At 47.2% G+C, this 17,931-nt stretch overlaps 2 protein-coding genes across 6 annotated transcripts in view; one reads left to right on the top strand and one right to left on the bottom strand.

The window, feature by feature from the left end:
• The window catches only part of MRPS31 (mitochondrial ribosomal protein S31), a 31,029-nt gene extending 29,394 nt beyond the window's left edge, over positions 1 to 1,635 (bottom strand). For both annotated transcript variants that reach the window (XM_072360786.1, XM_072360789.1), the window contains exon 1: positions 1,475 to 1,635. In XM_072360786.1, coding sequence (XP_072216887.1) covers positions 1,475 to 1,551 — 77 coding nt within the window. In that variant the 5' untranslated portion in view covers positions 1,552 to 1,635. The remainder of the gene's footprint in view (positions 1 to 1,474) is intronic.
• A 2,262-nt stretch (positions 1,636 to 3,897) lies between these two features.
• Positions 3,898 to 16,726, top strand: SLC25A15 (solute carrier family 25 member 15). 4 transcript variants are annotated; one of them, XM_072360798.1, is made up of 8 exons: positions 3,898 to 4,327; positions 4,843 to 4,950; positions 6,408 to 6,537; positions 9,414 to 9,672; positions 12,987 to 13,124; positions 13,437 to 13,606; positions 14,584 to 14,742; positions 15,112 to 16,726. In XM_072360798.1, the coding sequence occupies exons 3-8, from the start codon at positions 6,483 to 6,485 to the stop codon at positions 15,234 to 15,236; spliced, it is 906 nt and encodes a 301-aa protein (XP_072216899.1). In that variant the 5' UTR covers positions 3,898 to 4,327; positions 4,843 to 4,950; positions 6,408 to 6,482; the 3' UTR covers positions 15,237 to 16,726. The 4 variants fall into 4 exon arrangements, with proteins under 4 accessions (XP_072216899.1, XP_072216904.1, XP_072216912.1 ...); XM_072360803.1 differs by lacking the exon at positions 3,898 to 4,327 and adding an exon at positions 4,358 to 4,486; XM_072360811.1 differs by lacking the exon at positions 3,898 to 4,327 and adding an exon at positions 4,536 to 4,599.
• Positions 16,727 to 17,931: the final 1,205 nt, after the last annotated feature.

Here is a 17,931-nt window from a genome sequence, read left to right as displayed (position 1 = left end):
TGTAAACCTACTCACAAAATTACTCACAAGTGTCTAGGCCTAATCATGTGCCAATTGTCTATGTTATGAACGTGTGAAACATATTGTTTTGTTCTTTGAGAAGGATCAAGGCACTGTTTTCAACTCTTGGTAACGTATGGTTCCTTCAGCACAAAAAGCATGTAAATGATTTTATTCCCTTCAGGAGTAAACTGCTCAATCTCTGAAGGTAACAAAATGTTGAGTATCTCTACATTAGGCTGCAGACAGAGTTCGAAGTTTCTACCTTTTACTGCTCGTGTTGGTTTTATTCTGTGCTACAGATTACGACCTAATAAACATGAATCTGAATGAGTCACTTGCAGTTTTGTAAGCCCAGATTAAAATAATAATCATAAAATCACAGGACTGTTTAAAAAAGCCAGAACAAAACAAACAAAAAAAGCATACCAATTACAACAGCGACTCATACCAAGCATTTATGCAGCTGTATTAGGAAATGCATCACAGAATCATTTGAGTTGGAAGGGACCTTTAAAGGCCATCTGGTCCAACTGCCCCGCAATGCACAGGGACACCTACAGCTCCATCAGGTGCTCAGAGCCCCATGCAGTCTGACCTTGGGTGTCTCCAGGGATGAGGCATCCACCACCTCTCTGGGCAACCTGTGCCACTGCCTCACTAATGTTACTGTAAAAAACTTCTTCCTTGTATCCAGTCTAAATCTCTCCTCTTTTAGTTTGAAACCATTCCCCCTTATCCTGTGACAGCAGACCCTGCTAAAGAGTCTGTCCCCTTCCTTCTTACAGTCCCTTTTAGATACTGAAAGTATGTTCTCAGGTCACCTCACAAAGCCTTCTCCATGCTGAACAGCCCTAGCTCTCTCAGCCTGTCCTCATAGAAGAGATATTCCATCCCTTGGATCGTTTTGGTGGCCCTCCTCTGGACACACTCCAATAGGTCCACATCCCTCCCGTACTGAGGTCTCCATTACTACCTCAGTCACTCTGCACTTCATAAATTACCCACAATAAACTGTCAACGTTAAACCTTAAATGAGACTCTTGATAGGAACTGGAAGATTCACACGAAGCTTCGGAGCCGCATTAGCGAGCGGATGGCAGGAGCCCTGCTGTTTTACACAGGGCTGCTCCCACAGATCTTTCTCCAGACACATGTTTTCCATTAATTCAGGCTGCGTGCTCTTCAAAACTATTTATCCATTCGGAGATCTATGCTTACGGCACTGGAAAGAGCTCAGGCCCCAAGACTGCGAGCTCTCAATACACGAAACCAGCGGCACGCTGCAGCCTACAGACGGCCGCACTCCGCCCCTCTCCCTCCCGAGCGCTGCGAGCCCCGCGCACCGGGTAGGAGCCCGCAGCCGGGCTCAGGCCCACGGCCGCAAGCCGCTCCATTCACCGCAAGGCCCAGCTCAAGGCCGAAGCGCGGGGCTGCCCGCGGTAACGCTGAGGTGACTCCCGCTCCCCGGTACCTGTGAGGCCGCCCGCAGTGCCGCGCTGCCCCGGCAAGGAGGAGGACGCGGCCACAGCCGCGGAAGCCGCCCCACATGGCGCCCTCGGCGCGGCGCTCACAGCCCCGGCGTCACCTCAGCGCCGCCGGCCGGGAACGAGAACTGCGCCGAGCGTTCCGAGGCACGGCATTCCGCCCGGCCCCGCTGCTGTGCACGGGCTGGGTAACGTCGGGGTTGTGGCCTTGGGGCTCAAATAGTGCTTTGAACGGTGTAAGCCTCCACATTACGCAGTTTTCCCCTCGGAGTTGGTCTCCTGGTGGGCTGCAGGCACATAAAGCTTAGGATTTACTTCGGGATGAGCCTGCCTGCTCTCACAGTGCCTATCTCTAATGGGTTCTGTGGAGACAAAGAGGCTCCTGTGTGTGTCAAGTTTGTGTCTCTAATCAGATAGCTGCATTATTTCCATCCTTGGATAGTCATTAAATTGGCTCTGGGTCCACCAACCGTGCCACAACAGGAAGGTGGCCCACCACTGCTGCTTACCTGAGTATTAAGTATATACTTCTTTATTATTATTATTTTGCCAGCAGCTGATTTAGATTCCAAAATGTAGGGTGCCCCATCCCTGGAGGTGCTCAAGGCCAGCTTGGATGGGGCCTTGGACAGCCTGAGCTGTTGTGTGGCACTGCCCATGGCAGGGGCTTGGAGCTCAGTGATCTTTAAGGTCCTTCTAACCTAAGCCATTCTAAGCCTAATCTACTGTGTGGTCAAAGTATAGAAAATAGAATCAGGAAAGTCCAGCAGACCAAACATCCCTCCTAAATACATGGCACAAAGTTGTTCCCAGACCTTCACTTCATCGATTGCAACCTACACTGGAAAGGCCTACTCTGTTCTTTTCCTTGCATTCCTTCACTACTCAGATTGCCATCACCTGTTTAAGGCTTGAAAGGCAGAAACAAACTTACTTTTGCTCCTTGTGCAACCCCCAAGTGGCACTGTATGCCTTGTTTCACCTCCGCATATAGCTGGGTGAGTTTTGGTGGTCTCGTTTATGCAGCTTCCGCTGCTGTTCCAGGAGGACACTCTAGAAAAGCTGATGTTCATCATCCTGGATGAATGAAGGAAAGGCAAACTGATTTCTGATGTGACTGACTGAAGATAGTGGGCCCAGGAGCTCTGACGCTGGGGTCCTGCGGAATGGAAATGAATGCATTTTGCAAGGCAACCCTTGCAGAAGTTACCATTGGACTTTATAAAAAGGAGTGCAAGTAACACAGAGAACCACATGGTGGCAGTGCGCTCCTTGCAGCGCTGCATTTCACGGCTCCAAACTTAGCCAAGCAACATCTCCAGTACTTTGCATCTTTGCTTCTTGTGACCCAAATACATCCCACCAGGACTGCGGGTCTGACCAAAGAAGTGTTGTTCTGAACAATCATAAAATCACAGGGTGGCTTAGGTGGGAAGGGACCTTAAAGCACACTCAGTCCCAACCCCCTGCCATGGGCAGTGCCACCCAGCAGCTCAGGCTGCCCAGGGTCTCATCCATTCTACTTTACAGAGCTGAAAATTCCTTGCAATTAAACAGTAATCTGCTGCAGATCATTTGGGATGCATAATTAACCTGCTGTCACTTAAACGGTTACCAAAGCCTCGGCTATTATTTCTACTCTCAGGTAAAAAATTCACAATTTCCTAAGCCTGCTCTTCCTTAATAATTGCCATATTCAGAAGATTAGCCCCACATCATTGCCGTTGCTTTGGGCTCTGAAAACAGGAGCAGTTTTATCGAGGAGAAAACACTGTGGATCTAAGCTGGAGTACGTAGGTCTGCGTGCCTTGAGGCATGGAAATACAGGTGGGCTGTACAGTGCCCGATTGTTTTCAGCTGGGCACTGCTTCACAACAGCCTGACTGCAGGCATTTCAATTAATTCCCAGCTGAAGTGGGGGAACTCAGTAGGGTTTCAGTGGAGGGAAGGGGAAATCTTAGCTTAGGATGAGCCATTTGTTGACCTGCAGCAAACAGCAGGTATCTGTCCAAAGTCAATATGCCCCTGGCTTGCACGTGCAAGTACAGCCAGTGCTGTCAGCAAACTTCAGAACGCTTTTCAGCTTGTATCTCCACAATCATTTGTGCATTAATTAACACATGGGAGATGTATGGGGAACGTCGTATTTTAGCAAAGAGCTAACAGCCGTTTTTCTTTGCACTAACTGTTATACAAACGAATGGCCACAGGTTAATCTCCCTTCTTCTGCACCGTTTCAATGACACTGGTAAGCATGCCAAATACTGCAAATAAGCAGGAAACTACAACGTGTCCTGCTCCAGCACGTGCCTGCTGTGGTTCCCAGGGAAATAACTCTGTCTTATCTCTGGGTAATTAATTCATAGCTCAGTGCCTTTTGTTTCTTAAGGGAGGTGGAATAAGGCTCACAGAGGATGACGCTCTGTGTGACCCAAACAGCAGGATGCTGCCTGGCTAACACGGGCACTCCAGGAGCACAGCCCCACAGTCCCGCAGCTCCTGGAACCCTACCACGGGGCCCGGCACGAGAGATGATGCTCCAGGCCCCGCAACCTCCCCTGTGGGAGGCGTCGTCCCCGGCCAGGCACCCCGTGCTTCCCGCAGGGATCCCAAGGCCCCGTCCCCAGCCCCCACCGGTGCGTGAGGCAGAGCCGCGAGCGAAAACGGCCACGACAGCACGACGAGAGGCGTGAGAAGGGCACGGAGAAGGCCGCCGGGGGCACCACGTCCCGCCCACCGCCTGCCCGGCCCGCGCCTTCCCGGGGCCGCGGGGGGCCGCGCCGCCTTCCCCGGCCGCCTATATAGGGGCGGCGGCGGCGGCGGGGCGGTTGGGCGCTGCGGTGAGTGGCGGCGGCCGGGGGCGGGCCGGCCTTGTCAGCTTCCCAGAGCTTGGGGCGGCGGGCGGGGGGTGGAGGCGCGGAGCGGGCCCTGGGCGGCAGCCGGCTCCCCGCGGCCTGCAGCGCCGGGCGGACCTGGGGCTCGGCTAAGAGCGGCGGCGGGTGCGGGCTTCCTCCCTTTCTCCTTCCGTTTCTCCTTCCGTTCCTCCCCGCGCTGCTCCACGCGGACTGATATCGGAAGAAAGCGGGGTGGCTGCTGCCTTCCCAGCCAGGAGGTGGCCGTTCACGTGTACCCTTCTGCGCCGGTTGGCTGGCGATGAGCAGCCGCCGCAGCCTGCCGAGGCTGAGCCCGGGGTGTCCCGCTGCACGCGGGGCCGCTCTGACCTTGGCAGCGGAGTCCCGATGTCACCTCCCGCCCTCGGAGCTCCCCCTGGCCGGGTGTGGGGAGGCGAAGCGTCTGGGGTGGGGGTGAAGGCCCTGAGGACCTGTTGAGCTCGCTGATGCTTCTGTGTTTGCAGGTCCGAGCTCTGGGTTTGCTGTAGAAGTGGCAGAGCAGTCGTTAACTCGGCATGTCCAGCGGTAGTTTGTAATAGAACCGTGTAATCACAAAGAAGACGCAGGAGTGGGTACGTACACGTGTAGTATCTGCAGTTTTGACTGCTCTTAGTCTTCTCCAAGTGCCAATGTGCTCTTAGTAATGATGGGCTCTCAAAGCTTTCATCCTCTCACTTACTCCTTTGCTTGTCCTTTTGCTGCTAAGCATTCAGTGGCACGTGCTGCTCTGGGGACTGGCACAAGCTGATAGTGCTCAGCGTGGTGCCTTCTGCTAGGCAGGTGATTGTTGCTCTCTGGTAATCCCCTTCATTCAGAGGCTGTCTCACTGCTCTGCAAAGCTGCAGGGTGCTGTGTGAACACTAATGAGGTGTGCGGGATAATGAGTGCAGCTTGGTCCTAGAGCCTCTGCTTTGTAATGAACATCAAGCTTACTGTGTGATCAGCAGTGAAACAGTTCAGAATCACAGAATGGCCCAGGTTGGAAGGGACCTCAGGGATCATGAAGCTCCAACCACCCTGCTGCATGCAGGGCTGCCAACCTCCACATTTAATACTAGGCTAGGCTGCCCAGAGCCCCATTCCACTGTTCAGGAAACAACAGGCTTCAAAAGAAGCACTACAGTGGGTAGAAGAATAGGAAACACTGCTTACTTTGTGTGAAGACAAGCCTACCAGTCAATGAGGCACCGATTCACGTGTGTGCTAGTGTTTTTTGACAGCAGCAGCCAAGTGCCTCGCTCAGCAACTTGATTCTGAAACAGTGGGAGCTCTTTGGCTCGCCGTTCTGACTCCAAATTACTCCAAATGAGCAGGCTTGTCTTAACAGCTCACCCAGTGAAATTACCTTGCTGCGAGTTTGTGAACTGAATTCTTTGGGATGTTTTCTTTGAAACTGTTGCCTTTGTATTCCTGCTCTCCAGCTGCCTTCCTGAGAGATGAGCTGTAGTTCTTATTTTACTTTATAATATGTAGTTGTGTAAGGACTTGCACTGGGAACATGACAGCTGGATGCAGTTCTAGATATTCATATTCATTGTTTTCCACTTGTATCTTCTGAGAGCCACATAGAAATACCTGGCGTGCCTCTATCTGTGTGATCGTGCATGTAGTTTTTGAGCTGCTGTTCGCTGTAAGTAGAACGATTCTATTTTGCTCTATAGCCAGGGAGCCAAGACAAGGAATTATTCCTGCTGGTTGGCCTCGGACACCTGATGGAGACGCTGCTTCTGTAATCAGTAGAAAGGTAGTAGTCAACAGTGTTCCCTGGAGCTACTGTTTATGTGAGAGATCCAAGGGAGCTAGAAACTGGGAAGCAGAAATGAGCTGAAGCAAGTGGTGATACTCCAGAGGGTTCGCCTAATGTGGCAGAAGTAATGAAAATACAGGTTCACTACGTTTCGGTTTAGCTCTGGGGATGAGCATCCTCACAACTACCTTGAAAGGAGCTGAATGAAAACCATTCATGTGATGCTCTTGCCTGTCAATTATTCTTATGAACTGAGTGTGCTTCATCTCACTTTTCACTCAGGAGGAAAATATCTTGACACCATCCAGGAAACTGGAGACTTTTCATTCTGCAATAATCAATAAACAAGTGTGAAGCATGAGGATCAACTCTGCTCTTCAGGCTGCTATTGACCTCACAGCAGGAGCTGCAGGTAGTGCTGAGGGACGGTTTTAATACCTTTGATAAGTGCTTAAAAGCAATTTCCCACTGCTTGGGGTGGGGGGGAAGGGGAAACACTCACCTTCTGTATTTTAAGGATATGGAAGTAAAACAGCTGACCTTGGCTGGCAGAAGTAGTTGCATTGTCTCTCTGATATTACTGTGCTGGTGATGGGTAATGTCCATGGACGCATTTGTGGTAGAAGGGGCCTCTAAAGGTCATCTAATCCAGCTCCCTGTCAGTGAACAGGGACATCCACAGCTGCATCCATGGCTTGAGGGATGAACATTTTTTAACTCACCAGGGACAGCAGTCTTTGAGATTCTAAGCTTCATCTCTGGCTGGCATAGAAAGAGCCATGTAGTAAAGCTTTTGTTTTTGGGACAGACTGAGCTACAGACTAGCTACAAACTAGTTTCTCATAGAAGCTTATGGGATACACAGAGCAGATTAAACATTGGGGTAGAATATTTAATTTGATAATGCTTACACTGAAAAGGCTGAAGGCAGGGTTTGTCTAAAGTGGTGTTATAACTACTTTAAACAAATTCATCTTTTTTGGCCATACTGTATCTATTGCAGTCAGTCCTTTTATGACAGTGTTAATGGTGTTAAGTGTAGTTATTAGAGGTCATTTGCCAGAGTGGAGTAAACCTCAGTCCACTGAGAGGGCGAAGAGTAACAATAAGAATCCAGTGTACCACCCTCATAAAGCATTTGGACTTCCAACACATGTTGTCCAGTGAGTGCTTGCTGTGTTAGTCTTTGCACGATGCTAAGGCAAGGCAGCATACTTGCTCAGTATTGCCTAGGTTCACTGGCTGTGCCTGTTACTGTTACATGCATCTCTGCACCCTTTAGGAAGTTTATTTAACAAGGCAAACAGCTTGTTCCTGAGCAAATGATAGCCCGATTTTACCTTTCTCTTCAAATAGTCTCAACTAGCTGATAAGTTGTGCTGTTCTGGGGCAAGTAAATTGTGAGCAGTAATAAATCAGTCATTTATGTGCCTGTGGGTCATAGTCCTTTTGGCAAGGATCTGAGCAGCCTCTAATCACTTCTTAAAGCAGGACTCTTCTCACCATGCTGCTATTACTCCTAGGACCACAATTGCCTTTCAAGTTTCAAGCAGGGTTTTTGCATGTTTGTTTTTACAGATGTTCTGCTGCTGACTGGAAGAACGATTTATTTATTTTTTTTCCCCTTAATATTTGAGATATTAACCAGGGCTTCTTGTCTTGAGGCTTACAAAGTTCATTGCTGTACTTCATTGGGCTTCTCACGCCTTCTCCAAAGATGCTGTAAGAAGAACACTTTCTCTTTTTAGAACATCCATTCAGTCAACTCCCAGTTTTCCAGCTTTGGATTCTCAAAGTCATCACTAATTGTCTTAGATTTCTTCCAACAGCCATTATTTTATGACTTGTATGTTTTAGGTCTACCCTTACACAGGAACCTAACGCCTGTCCTGGTGACACCTTTCTTGGCTTTCCTGCAAGTGGCATTTGCTGAGCCTTTCTAGAGTTCTGCTCTGCTTATCATCTGAGGCTTACATGGCTGTTACTGCTGCTCCTTGGTTATCCCTCCCAAAGCAGGCAGCTCTTCGTGCTTCCCTGTATGACTTACTCTGAAACCTGCAGTGATCCATGTGGTTTGAGAATCCAGTTTTACGAGAGCTGGGTTCCTGAATTCTTAGAGGCCCAAAGTGCCTTTTTGCAGAGGAGCAGCAATAAGTGTGTTTGCAAAGAGTAAAATGGGTTGAGAATCACTCTGGTTAAACAAGCATTTCCTTACTCTTTGTCTCTCTTTTTTAGAAGAAAATTAACTGCTTACATACACACATTTGTTTTTACTTCAGTGCCTTTAGCTGGATTTACAGTAAGTATTTTAGTTCAATAATAAAGAAAAAAACACCATCTTGTTCATCTGCCCTCTTTAGGGCACATTCATGTCAGTGGTACCATATTGAGAGGTCAGTTCCTGTTGTAGGATGATCCTTTCTATCCTTTTAAAAGCAAAGCCCTATAACAGACACCTGTTATATGCTTCCTGTTAGGTGTCAGCTCCTAGCAGGTTGCTACCAATGTAATTCTTATTGAAATAGATGATGTGTAACTTTTTCTGTAGACTATTGAATTGAGTTGGATTTCACAGAAGAACGCTATAGTGAGTGCAAAGTGGCTATTGACAACACTGATGGAAGTATCTCACAAGTTTGTAGGGTATTGACCTTGCAATTCAGTTTGGAAAAGATAACAGCTTAGGAAACTTTGCCCTCTTGCCCTTTTTAACTTCTCCTGAACACAGTGTTCCAATATATAGGAATACAGGTAAAGAAATTCCATCTGAAGTTTTGAAGGGAAGGACTTGTGTCTCTGGTTCTCACTTTATAATGTGTTTTTAGCTCTCTCAGCAGTGTTTCTCTTGTCCTGGGGAAGTCTGCCTCACCTGATTACAGATCATTCAGTTCTGTTATTGCTGGAACACAGAACCAGATAGCTTCTGATCCACTGCATTAATAAGTGAAAACATTGCTCATCGCAAATGCCTTGATTGCCAAAGAATAGCTCTAATTCACTCCCCCTTTATAAAGTGAACTGATGAATTTAGACACTTGCTTTTATTACAGTAGAGATGTGCTTACTGAGAATGAAGCTATTACGCTTTTTATGCATTGGTGTTTTTTTTCTTCAGGTGAGTAAGTTCACCTCTGACAACAGATGCTGTTGTGCTGAATTTAGTGCAATTGTCTTTTCCTGCAGAGAACTGATTCGTCTTTCTGCATGCCTTTGTTAGCAGTGTTTGTGTGCAGACCCTTCAGCTGTGATAACCTTCAGTCACCCTCTTAACTTCCACTGCTTGCTTAGGTGGGACAGCCTGCGTGGTGACTGGCCAACCCTTCGACACAGCAAAGGTGAAGATGCAGACCTTCCCCGATCTGTACAAAGGGATTGTTGACTGTTTTGTGAAAACCTACAAACAAGTGGGATTTCGAGGCTTATACAAGGGGACCACACCTGCTCTGGTAGCCAGCATTGCGGAGAACTCTGTTCTTTTCATGTGCTATGGGTTTTGCCAGCAAATTGTGAGAAGAATTGTTGGAGTCGACAGGAAAACAAAGCTCAGGTTGGTACCATCAATCTGTTGGGTTTAAGTGTAGATGTCCATGCTAGGATGTGGTGTCTTACTATGACAGAGCCATCTCGTCGCTGAAGCTGACTGGTTGAGATGTTCACAACTCACTTGGCATTTCCAGAAGTAGCTGGGGGAGGCCGTGATTTTGTTTTAGATCTCTGACGTGACGTGGATAACTGCCTGAGTGAAGCCTCCCCCAGCTGTCTAAAAGTGGTGTTACCTTTGGTGTTTATCTGCTGCCCCATGTGAAGTTGTGCTATATCTTAATACTATGGCCTGATAGGAGAAAATAAGGTATGCTGAACCATATCTAATACGGTCACCAGTTCTCATTTAGGAAGAGCTAGGCAGCATTTGTAGTATGTCACTGAGATGGGAATGGGGTGGGGGTATAGAAACTGAGGTGGATGTCTTCCAGATGAGACAAATAAACAACTGCACCTCCCTCCACTGCCTTCATTGTTTAAAAACTGTTGTGCTGTCTTACCCTGAAACGGAAAACTTTCAGAAGCACAAACTGAGGTGAACCTGACCTTATATTTAGCAAAGCAGTTGCTACCTTAGTTTGGTTTTGCTTTTGTTTAGCTTTTTGGTAGCACGTCCAAATGGCTTGGAAGTAAGCTGTCTTCCCTGTGTTCATGGATACCCAGGTCAAAACACATGCAAGGACAGTTACAAAATGAAGCTTTCTCCAGTTGAAGAAATACATGCCACTGATGCACGAGTCAAAAAGAAAATAAACGCTGAATTCCAGTTTGTTTTTTGGTATCCATTAAGTCCAACCATACTGATCTCGTCCCATGCTAAAGTCTAAACCATGGCAACTATTATCCTTGTTCACCTCAGTTTGGCTTTCTCAGTTCCTGACGAGTCATCTTAAGTAGATTACTTGCTTTGCAAAACAACAAAAAGGCCATTGGTAGAAGAAGCAGGGGTGTTAAAGAGCAGATGGTTCTTGTTCCTGTGCTGTGTGATCAAAACTTTCCAGAAAATATACTGAATTATTCATTTTGTATTGAGAGGGAACTTGAACAGGATTCAAGGCTCGGGGCTTTTGCCTTGAGGCTCCCTATATTGAAGACCACAGCCTAGACAGCAGGCCTTACTGAACTGTTGTATGTAAAATTAAGTATCAGGACAGGCAGAAGTGGAAGAGATCTGAATTATGGCTAAGTCTTATTCTTGCTCTTCACATGTCAAAGCTCTAAGTCTGATAATGTCTAGGGTTTTTTTTTCCCCCTTGAAAGAGGGGAAGCTATTTCAGCATGCAGTTAGGAGACACCTCTTGCCATGTTTCCATATCCTGATTCTTTGTTGTATAACTCTATTGTCTTGTTTTCGCTCATTGCTGAATGAATGGCATCTGGATAGGAAGCTAGGAGATATGGTTTAGTGGTTTTCTGTAGGTAAGGTAAAGGGAAGATGGTTGGACAAGATGATCTTATAGGTCTTTTCCAACCTTGTGATTCTATAAATACAGGGTTCAGACACGTAGTTTGTGTTTACTCTGCTATGCTCTGTCTTGTCCTGTAGTGGATTTCTTCTCAGGTCCCTGTTATATCAAACTGTGCTGCTGGGGGGGTTGTGTGACCAGTGTTATCATTCCATATTTACTGCATGTTACTTAATTGCTGCTCTGCAAAATTGACTTCTTCCAGTCTGTTCTGATGATTGCCATATCTGAATATGTAAGAAGCTTTATCTCATGCTGTGATTTAGGTTTCACAGTGCTTCTTTGGGATGAGAAGTTGTAGCTTTAATCTCTGATGCTATGGGTGTGTAAAACCAGGCACAGGGCAGATGTCTCCTCTGCATGGAAAGAGGTTCTGTGCAGCAGTAAGACCAGTCCCTGCTCCTCAGGTTCAGAAAGCAAAGAGAAGCCCTGCTTGGTTTTCTACGTTGTTGTCCAGAAAATTCTTCAGTATCCTTATCAATGGCATTGATAGTAGGGTTGAGTGCACCCTCAGCAAGTGGAAAGCTGGACATGAGTCAGCAGTGTGCCCTCACAGCCCAGAAAGCCAACTGTATCCTGGGCTGCATCCAAAGCAGGGTGGCCAACAGAGTGAGGGAGCGATCCTACCTCTCTGCACTGTGCAGCCTCACCTGGAGCACTGTGTGCAGATGTGGAGCCTTCAGTGCAGCAGAGACATGGACCTCCCGGAGTGTGTCCAGAGGAGGGCCACAAAAATGATGCAAGGGATGGAACATCTCTCCTATGAGGACAGGCTGAGAGAGCTGGGGCTGTTCAGCATGGAGAAGAGAAGGCTCTGGGGAGAGTGGCCTTTTGGTCTCTAAAGGGAGGCTACAAGAAAGAAGGGGACAGTCTTTAGCAGAGTCTGTGGTGATAGAACAAGGGGAAATGGCGTCAAGCTCAAAGAGGGCAGATATAGGTTAGATGTAAGAAAAAAGTCTTTTACAGTGAGGGTGGTGAGGCACTGGAACAGGTTGCCCAGAGATGTGGTGGATGCCCCATCACTGGAGACTTTCAAGTCTAGGCTGGATCAGGCCCTGGGCAACCTGATGTAGCTGTGGTGTCCCTGTTCACTGCAGGGGAGCTGGACTAGATGACCTTTAAAGGTCCCTTTTAACTCTAAGGATTCTATGATTCTATCCAAAATATCCTCTTCAGGAGCCTGTTCAGATGTATTGTAAAGCAAGCAGTGCAGTGCTGGAGTGTCAGCCACTGATTCCTGGCAGCTCACCAGTGCATTCTTTGCAATGTGTTTAAGATCACCACCAAGTCCCAGATTTGTAATGCTGTGAGTTCACAGCTTGCAGTGCTTATTCAGTAGCATGGTTTATGTTTGTCTCTCTGTCTCCAATTCACTTGGTTGCATTTGTGGCAGCACATCCATTGCGGTCCACTCTGCCTTAGTTTCAGACTTGTAGCATCTCCCACCAAAATCCTTTATTATTACTGGCAAGGTGAATTTGAGAACAGGGACACCTACGTAAGGCAGTTACTTCTCGTGCTCTCTTAGTAGTCCCCCCAGAGCTATGCAGTAAACTCTCCAGCCCGTGGGAATCCTTGTAAAAGCCCAGGGGCAGGTTTGATTATGTTTATTCCACTGCAGTTACTAAATCAGCAAAGGGTTGCACTGCATCTTTCCAGGTGTCAAAAGGATGTATCTGAGGTGGATATGAAAACGGGATGACTTTTGTTATCTGTCTCCATCCTTCACGCTATCATTCTCCTCCACTGAGGGCCCCCTCCCCAGGGCTGTTCTGCATTGACATGGGTTGTCAAACACAGCTGTGCTGCATTGGAGGTGGCCCTCAGAGCTTTGTGCTTTCTTCTTTTGCAGTGACCTACAGAACGCTGCCGCGGGCTCCTTTTCCTCTGCCTTTGCCGCGCTTGTTCTGTGCCCTACGGAGCTGGTGAAGTGCCGGCTGCAGGCCATGCACGAAATGCAGTTGTCAGGAAAGATAATGCAGGGACAAAAGTAAGTATTGGTCACGTTCGGTGCTTCTGAGTCTTTTGTATGTATGTGTGTTTGTCATCTCAGCCGTGCCACATTGGTAACATGCTGTTAGCCAGAAAAGAGCTGGGATGGGAGGGTCACGGCCCATGCCTGGAGACCCCACAAGCACTGCTAAAGATGGTGCCAGGGACAGACTCTAGGCAGGACCTAGTTCTGAGTTCTATGCGGGTCCCGTTCTCTGTACACTCATCTAACTCTTAATCGTTTCTTTTCCTTAATCTTGTTATTGAGTCATTAAGCATCACTAACTAACTGAATCAATCTCTCCCTCAGCACAGTTTGGTCAGTAGTGAAGAGCGTTATCCAAAGGGACGGCCCCCTGGGGTTTTACCGTGGCCTGTCCAGCACTTTGCTGCGGGAAGTGCCTGGCTATTTCTTCTTCTTTGGAGGGTATGAACTGAGCCGGACGTTCTTTGCCTCTGGGAGATCGAAAGATGAATTGGGTACGGTGTCCTTTTCCAGGCAGATTCCAGCATGCTGTTATGGTGCTCGTAAGGGAGGGGGGGGGTATCTGCAAGGGATGATGCACAGCAGATATAAAACAAAGGGAACTGGATAGACAGAGTACAGAGATCTGCACTTTGTTGATACACAGTAATCAGTTACCGAAGTCATCCACTTTGGATGGGGTAGGATGCACTGTAAATGGAAAACAAATGCAGTTTGGTAACAGTAATATTGCAGAACTTTAACGCCACCGTGTAACACCTCTGAGCTGTTTCATCTCAGAAGTTGTTTGGAATGAGATTTGAAGTCTTCTGCTGCATTGCGTTGTGCAGATAAGTGTATGCTGACCTTTAGATGTCATTACAGCGACAGTAAGAGGACACATTAAAATCAGACAAGAAATGAGGAGATGCTAACAGAGAATAGAGATTGTTTGTCTCCTTCCCAAAGGCCGAACAATAATACTTTGTCTTGCTGGGAGGTTGTACCTCAGCTGTGTGTTCTGAACTCTGTTGTTGCAAAATATTCATTAAAACGTGATCTGGAACACAAAGTAAACCTGCAGCATGAAAAATGACCGATCACATAATAACTTCACCCTGCCAAGTAATAGGTGATCAGTGTCCCTGCGTGGCATTTCTCTTAACTGTCTCATAATTTACACTGGAAAGTGATTAAAGGTGTGAAAGGAGTGGAGTTAATTCAGTGAATAGAACGGAGCTCTGAGCTGTGCTTTCTTAGCGTGGCCAATAAACTACAAGGCATCCCTTTGTAACCTTTGAGCTTCTGGCTAGACCTGCAGCACAGCGGTGGCTTAAAATTAACTTAGAGCTTTCTGAGGGAGCAGAAACTGCTCTTCTTTTGTGAGCGGGACCCTCTTGTGTTCTTTTTTGACTGCTGTAGTTGAAATAGTGCAATGTGGGTGTTGCAGATATTTTGTGGTGTGCATTAAAGCTCATTTCTTTAACCCTAGGTCCCATTCCTTTGCTGCTCAGCGGAGGCTTCGGAGGCAGCTGCCTGTGGATTGCCGTGTATCCTATAGACTGTGTCAAATCTAGAATTCAGGTTCTTTCAATGGCTGGAAAGCAGACGGGCTTCATGGGAACATTTGTAACTGTTGTGAGAAATGAAGGTGAGTGTACAGGAAAGCGAAGGAGGCTGTAGGGCTACAGATTCAAACCTGTTCTCTTCAGCACCAGGAACTGCTTAATAAACCTCATGTGTAGACAATGTCTAGTGGCAAAGGTAGCCTTCTGAAGACTCTGCCATGCCTGATATAAGCATCTCACCTAAGCACCTAAAATTAAAGAGCTAAGCTCATGTTGTTACTGCAATGTACTCCTGTATTCAGCCGTTCTCCAGTTAGCTGCTACAGCAAAGACTTCAGCTGTGTGTGGGTGTGCAGAACCCTAACTTTCGTGCCCTTGAAAGCTGAAAGCGTAAGAATTGATGTTAAAAGGCATTATGATGAATTTCTAACCAACTCTAATTTCGTTTCCAGGTGTACTTGCCTTGTACTCTGGGCTAAAGCCAACTATGATCCGTGCATTCCTGGCCAATGGGGCGCTGTTTCTCGCCTATGAGTACAGCCGAAAACTTATGATGAAACGGATAGATTCCTACTGATACCTTCTAGCAAACAGAGCAACCTTTTCAATAAATGATCAAAGCCTGTAGGACTCATCGCAGTCTGAGGGCAGTACCGGATCACTGACCTGATGTTAGGAACTCAATTCCAGTTTAGGATTTGCTATCTTTTAAATTCAAAGTGATTTTTATGGAGGTGCTTCTTGAATTGGACTGGCAGGACTGTCTTCATCTTGCAGATTCTGCACAGCGTAGATGTCTTTTCCTGCCTGTAATGGTGCTAAAAAGACACACTGGTTTTTAATCTTACAGACACAACAGGCTGTGATGTAAGGCAAAGCATTGCTTTAAAGCCTGCGCTGTGGCTGCTGCATTTCCCATTTCTTGCTGGCAATATCTGATTCCAAGTCATTCCAGTCTTGTCTAATCTTACTGAGCGCAGCTGTCATTTCCTTGCTCCCTCCCACCCTGTGACTCTCCAGGATCGTTGCAGCTGGTTTCTGACTCACATACTCTGGCCTTATAGAAGCTACAAGCGTTCACCCTCTACTTTTACTGTTCCATGACCTATAGCCAAGATAGGGTTGCATTTAAGATTACTGGGTGTAAAGAGTCAAGGCAGCATTTGTAACAATTATTTGCTGCAGGCGGTGCTGAAATGTTGGTTTAACTCAGTGATATTTATAACACAGGAGGGCTGCTGGAAATGGTTGTAACACATAAGCTCACAGTTAGGTCACCTTGATGGAGATGAGTCTGCGTGCTTGAAGGACAAGAAGCTGAAGAGGAACAGTAAGCCAGAGCCAGGTTATTGAAGACAGCTGACATCATGGGCTTCAGTTTATTCTGACTGGAGCCCTGTCACGTGTGCCACTTGCTGCAGCTCTTCAGCTGGTCTTTGATGGAAGGTGGTTCCTGGAGGCCCCCAGAGCCTTTTTGCTTCTTCAGCCTCCAGGGGCAGCACAAACCACTCCGACAAAAGGGGCAGTAACAGACAGTGCGTGGCTGAAGTGGCCGTAGTGTCTATCGCACCACTTTACCTCAACTCACCTGTACACATGGGAGTAACGCCGCATAGATTCAGCTCTTTAATAACCTTTAAAGGCTTGAATAATTCAGGTACAAGGGAAGGATTTCAAGAGTCCTAAGCTTCCTCCTTTCCAAAGTTGTTTATCTGAGAGAAATAATATCAACTTTTTGATTATTACAAGTGCATACAGAGAGAATCCATAGCAGGGGAATACTGAAATCTATTTCTTAGATTTGTCTTTGCTTTCATTTTATAAAGCTCAGTTGCAATGTTTAATTACTATATATAGAGGCTTCAAAGAGAAGCAGGAGTTTCCAAGCCACTGACAGCAGGAAGCTGGTGGCAGGAACAGATGTGCATTGTGAGAGCTTACCTTACAGAGCTGAACCAAGCAGTAACTAATACAGCTGCAGTGAAGCTGCACACGTGGAGTGGTTGTTCAGCTGAGAACTTCATACTGTTACAGGATTTCGTGGCAATAAAGTTTGATTCAACTGCCCAGCAGGCTGTTGTCCTTCAGTAACACCCAGCTTGTCAAACAGAGGCACGAGGCTCAATTTAGTGTCACCACCCATCTACAATTAAAGAAAACATTTCAGAAACCACAGCCACGTTTATAAAGCCCGCAGATCTGAGTGCGAGCAAAGAGAAGGTGCTGGGAAAACAGTTGTATATTTTACATAAAGCACTGTGTAAAATAAGCACAGCTCAGCCCTCAGCCTGCTGTCAGTACCAAAGTCACACCTAGGATTAAGGATCACATCAAGTTCCCAGTTGTTAACGTGAGACACGTTACAAGTGATTTTCCTGCCAGTAGGAAAACTTGGGTCACACAAGGTCCCAAAAGCAAAGGGTGAGTTTCCAATGCACTGAAGCCAGAGGTTACTGCTATAGAAAGTTCAGAAACTCCAGCTCGCAGCCTTTGGGTCTTTGAAATGAGATGCAGTGCGGCTCCTGTAGTTATTTTGTTACTTGTTCCTGCTTATAATATTGAAGTGCCTACTTTAGCTGGACAAAAAACCCCGACTTCTTGCTGTTACAGCCTTCACAAGAGGGACAGAGAACCTTACGTGCCCTGCAGCTGATTAGAAAGGGCAGTTAAGGTGAATGCTATTTCCCTGCCAGAGCTGAGCTAAAAGGAACTCGGTCATCAGACACTTCCAGCTGCAATAAAACAGCGTTGGATTCCAGCTCCTAGTATGCGCCGCCTGCATACTATGCAGGGAAGGCCCTTTCTGCTGCCTTACTCAGTCGCCCTCTAGCGAGGGAACTTCGGTCTCACCCCTTTATAAGGAGGAAATTCCCTTCAGGCCAGTAGCGGAGCATTAACTCCACCAGCATCACTTCGCTTTTAGAAGCGGCTCCACTAATAGCTTACTACACACTACCGTGTAAGTGACCCAGGCCCACAGAACCCTGCTTATGGGAGCGCTGAGTGTTTGTAGAGTGTACCTTCAAAGTAAGTACAGAGGGCTGGAACTTAAAGCACAGTGCTCAGAGAAGCTGCTTCCAACTAGGTGGGAGCTTCAACACCACACTTACTAAATACCAGGCAGTCATTCGGCAACAGCCCAACTTAAGCCTGCATACATACCTCAGAGCATGCCGCAACACTCAGCTGAGCATCTGGAAGGTCTGGGATCTCTCTGCCTACTTGAATCAGGTATTAGCTAAGGTAGCATCCACCAAGCAGGGACAGGTTAC

The sequence above is a fragment of the Excalfactoria chinensis genome, chromosome 1 (genome assembly GCF_039878825.1).
Source record: "Excalfactoria chinensis isolate bCotChi1 chromosome 1, bCotChi1.hap2, whole genome shotgun sequence".
In the NCBI taxonomy this organism is placed as follows: domain Eukaryota; kingdom Metazoa; phylum Chordata; class Aves; order Galliformes; family Phasianidae; genus Excalfactoria; species Excalfactoria chinensis.
Note: the sequence above shows the minus strand (reverse complement) of the source record. Positions and strands in the feature narration are given on the sequence as shown.

Bases quoted from the DNA above. Each gene is read 5' to 3' on its own strand.
- SLC25A15 (XM_072360798.1), top strand. From the start codon at position 6,483: ATGAGGATCAACTCTGCTCTTCAGGCTGCTATTGACCTCACAGCAGGA. The intron at 6,538-9,413 runs GTAGTGCTGAGG...CTGCTTGCTTAG, and splicing joins CCTCACAGCAGGAGCTGCAG to GTGGGACAGCCTGCGTGGTG. The intron at 9,673-12,986 runs GTTGGTACCATC...CTTCTTTTGCAG, and splicing joins GACAGGAAAACAAAGCTCAG to TGACCTACAGAACGCTGCCG.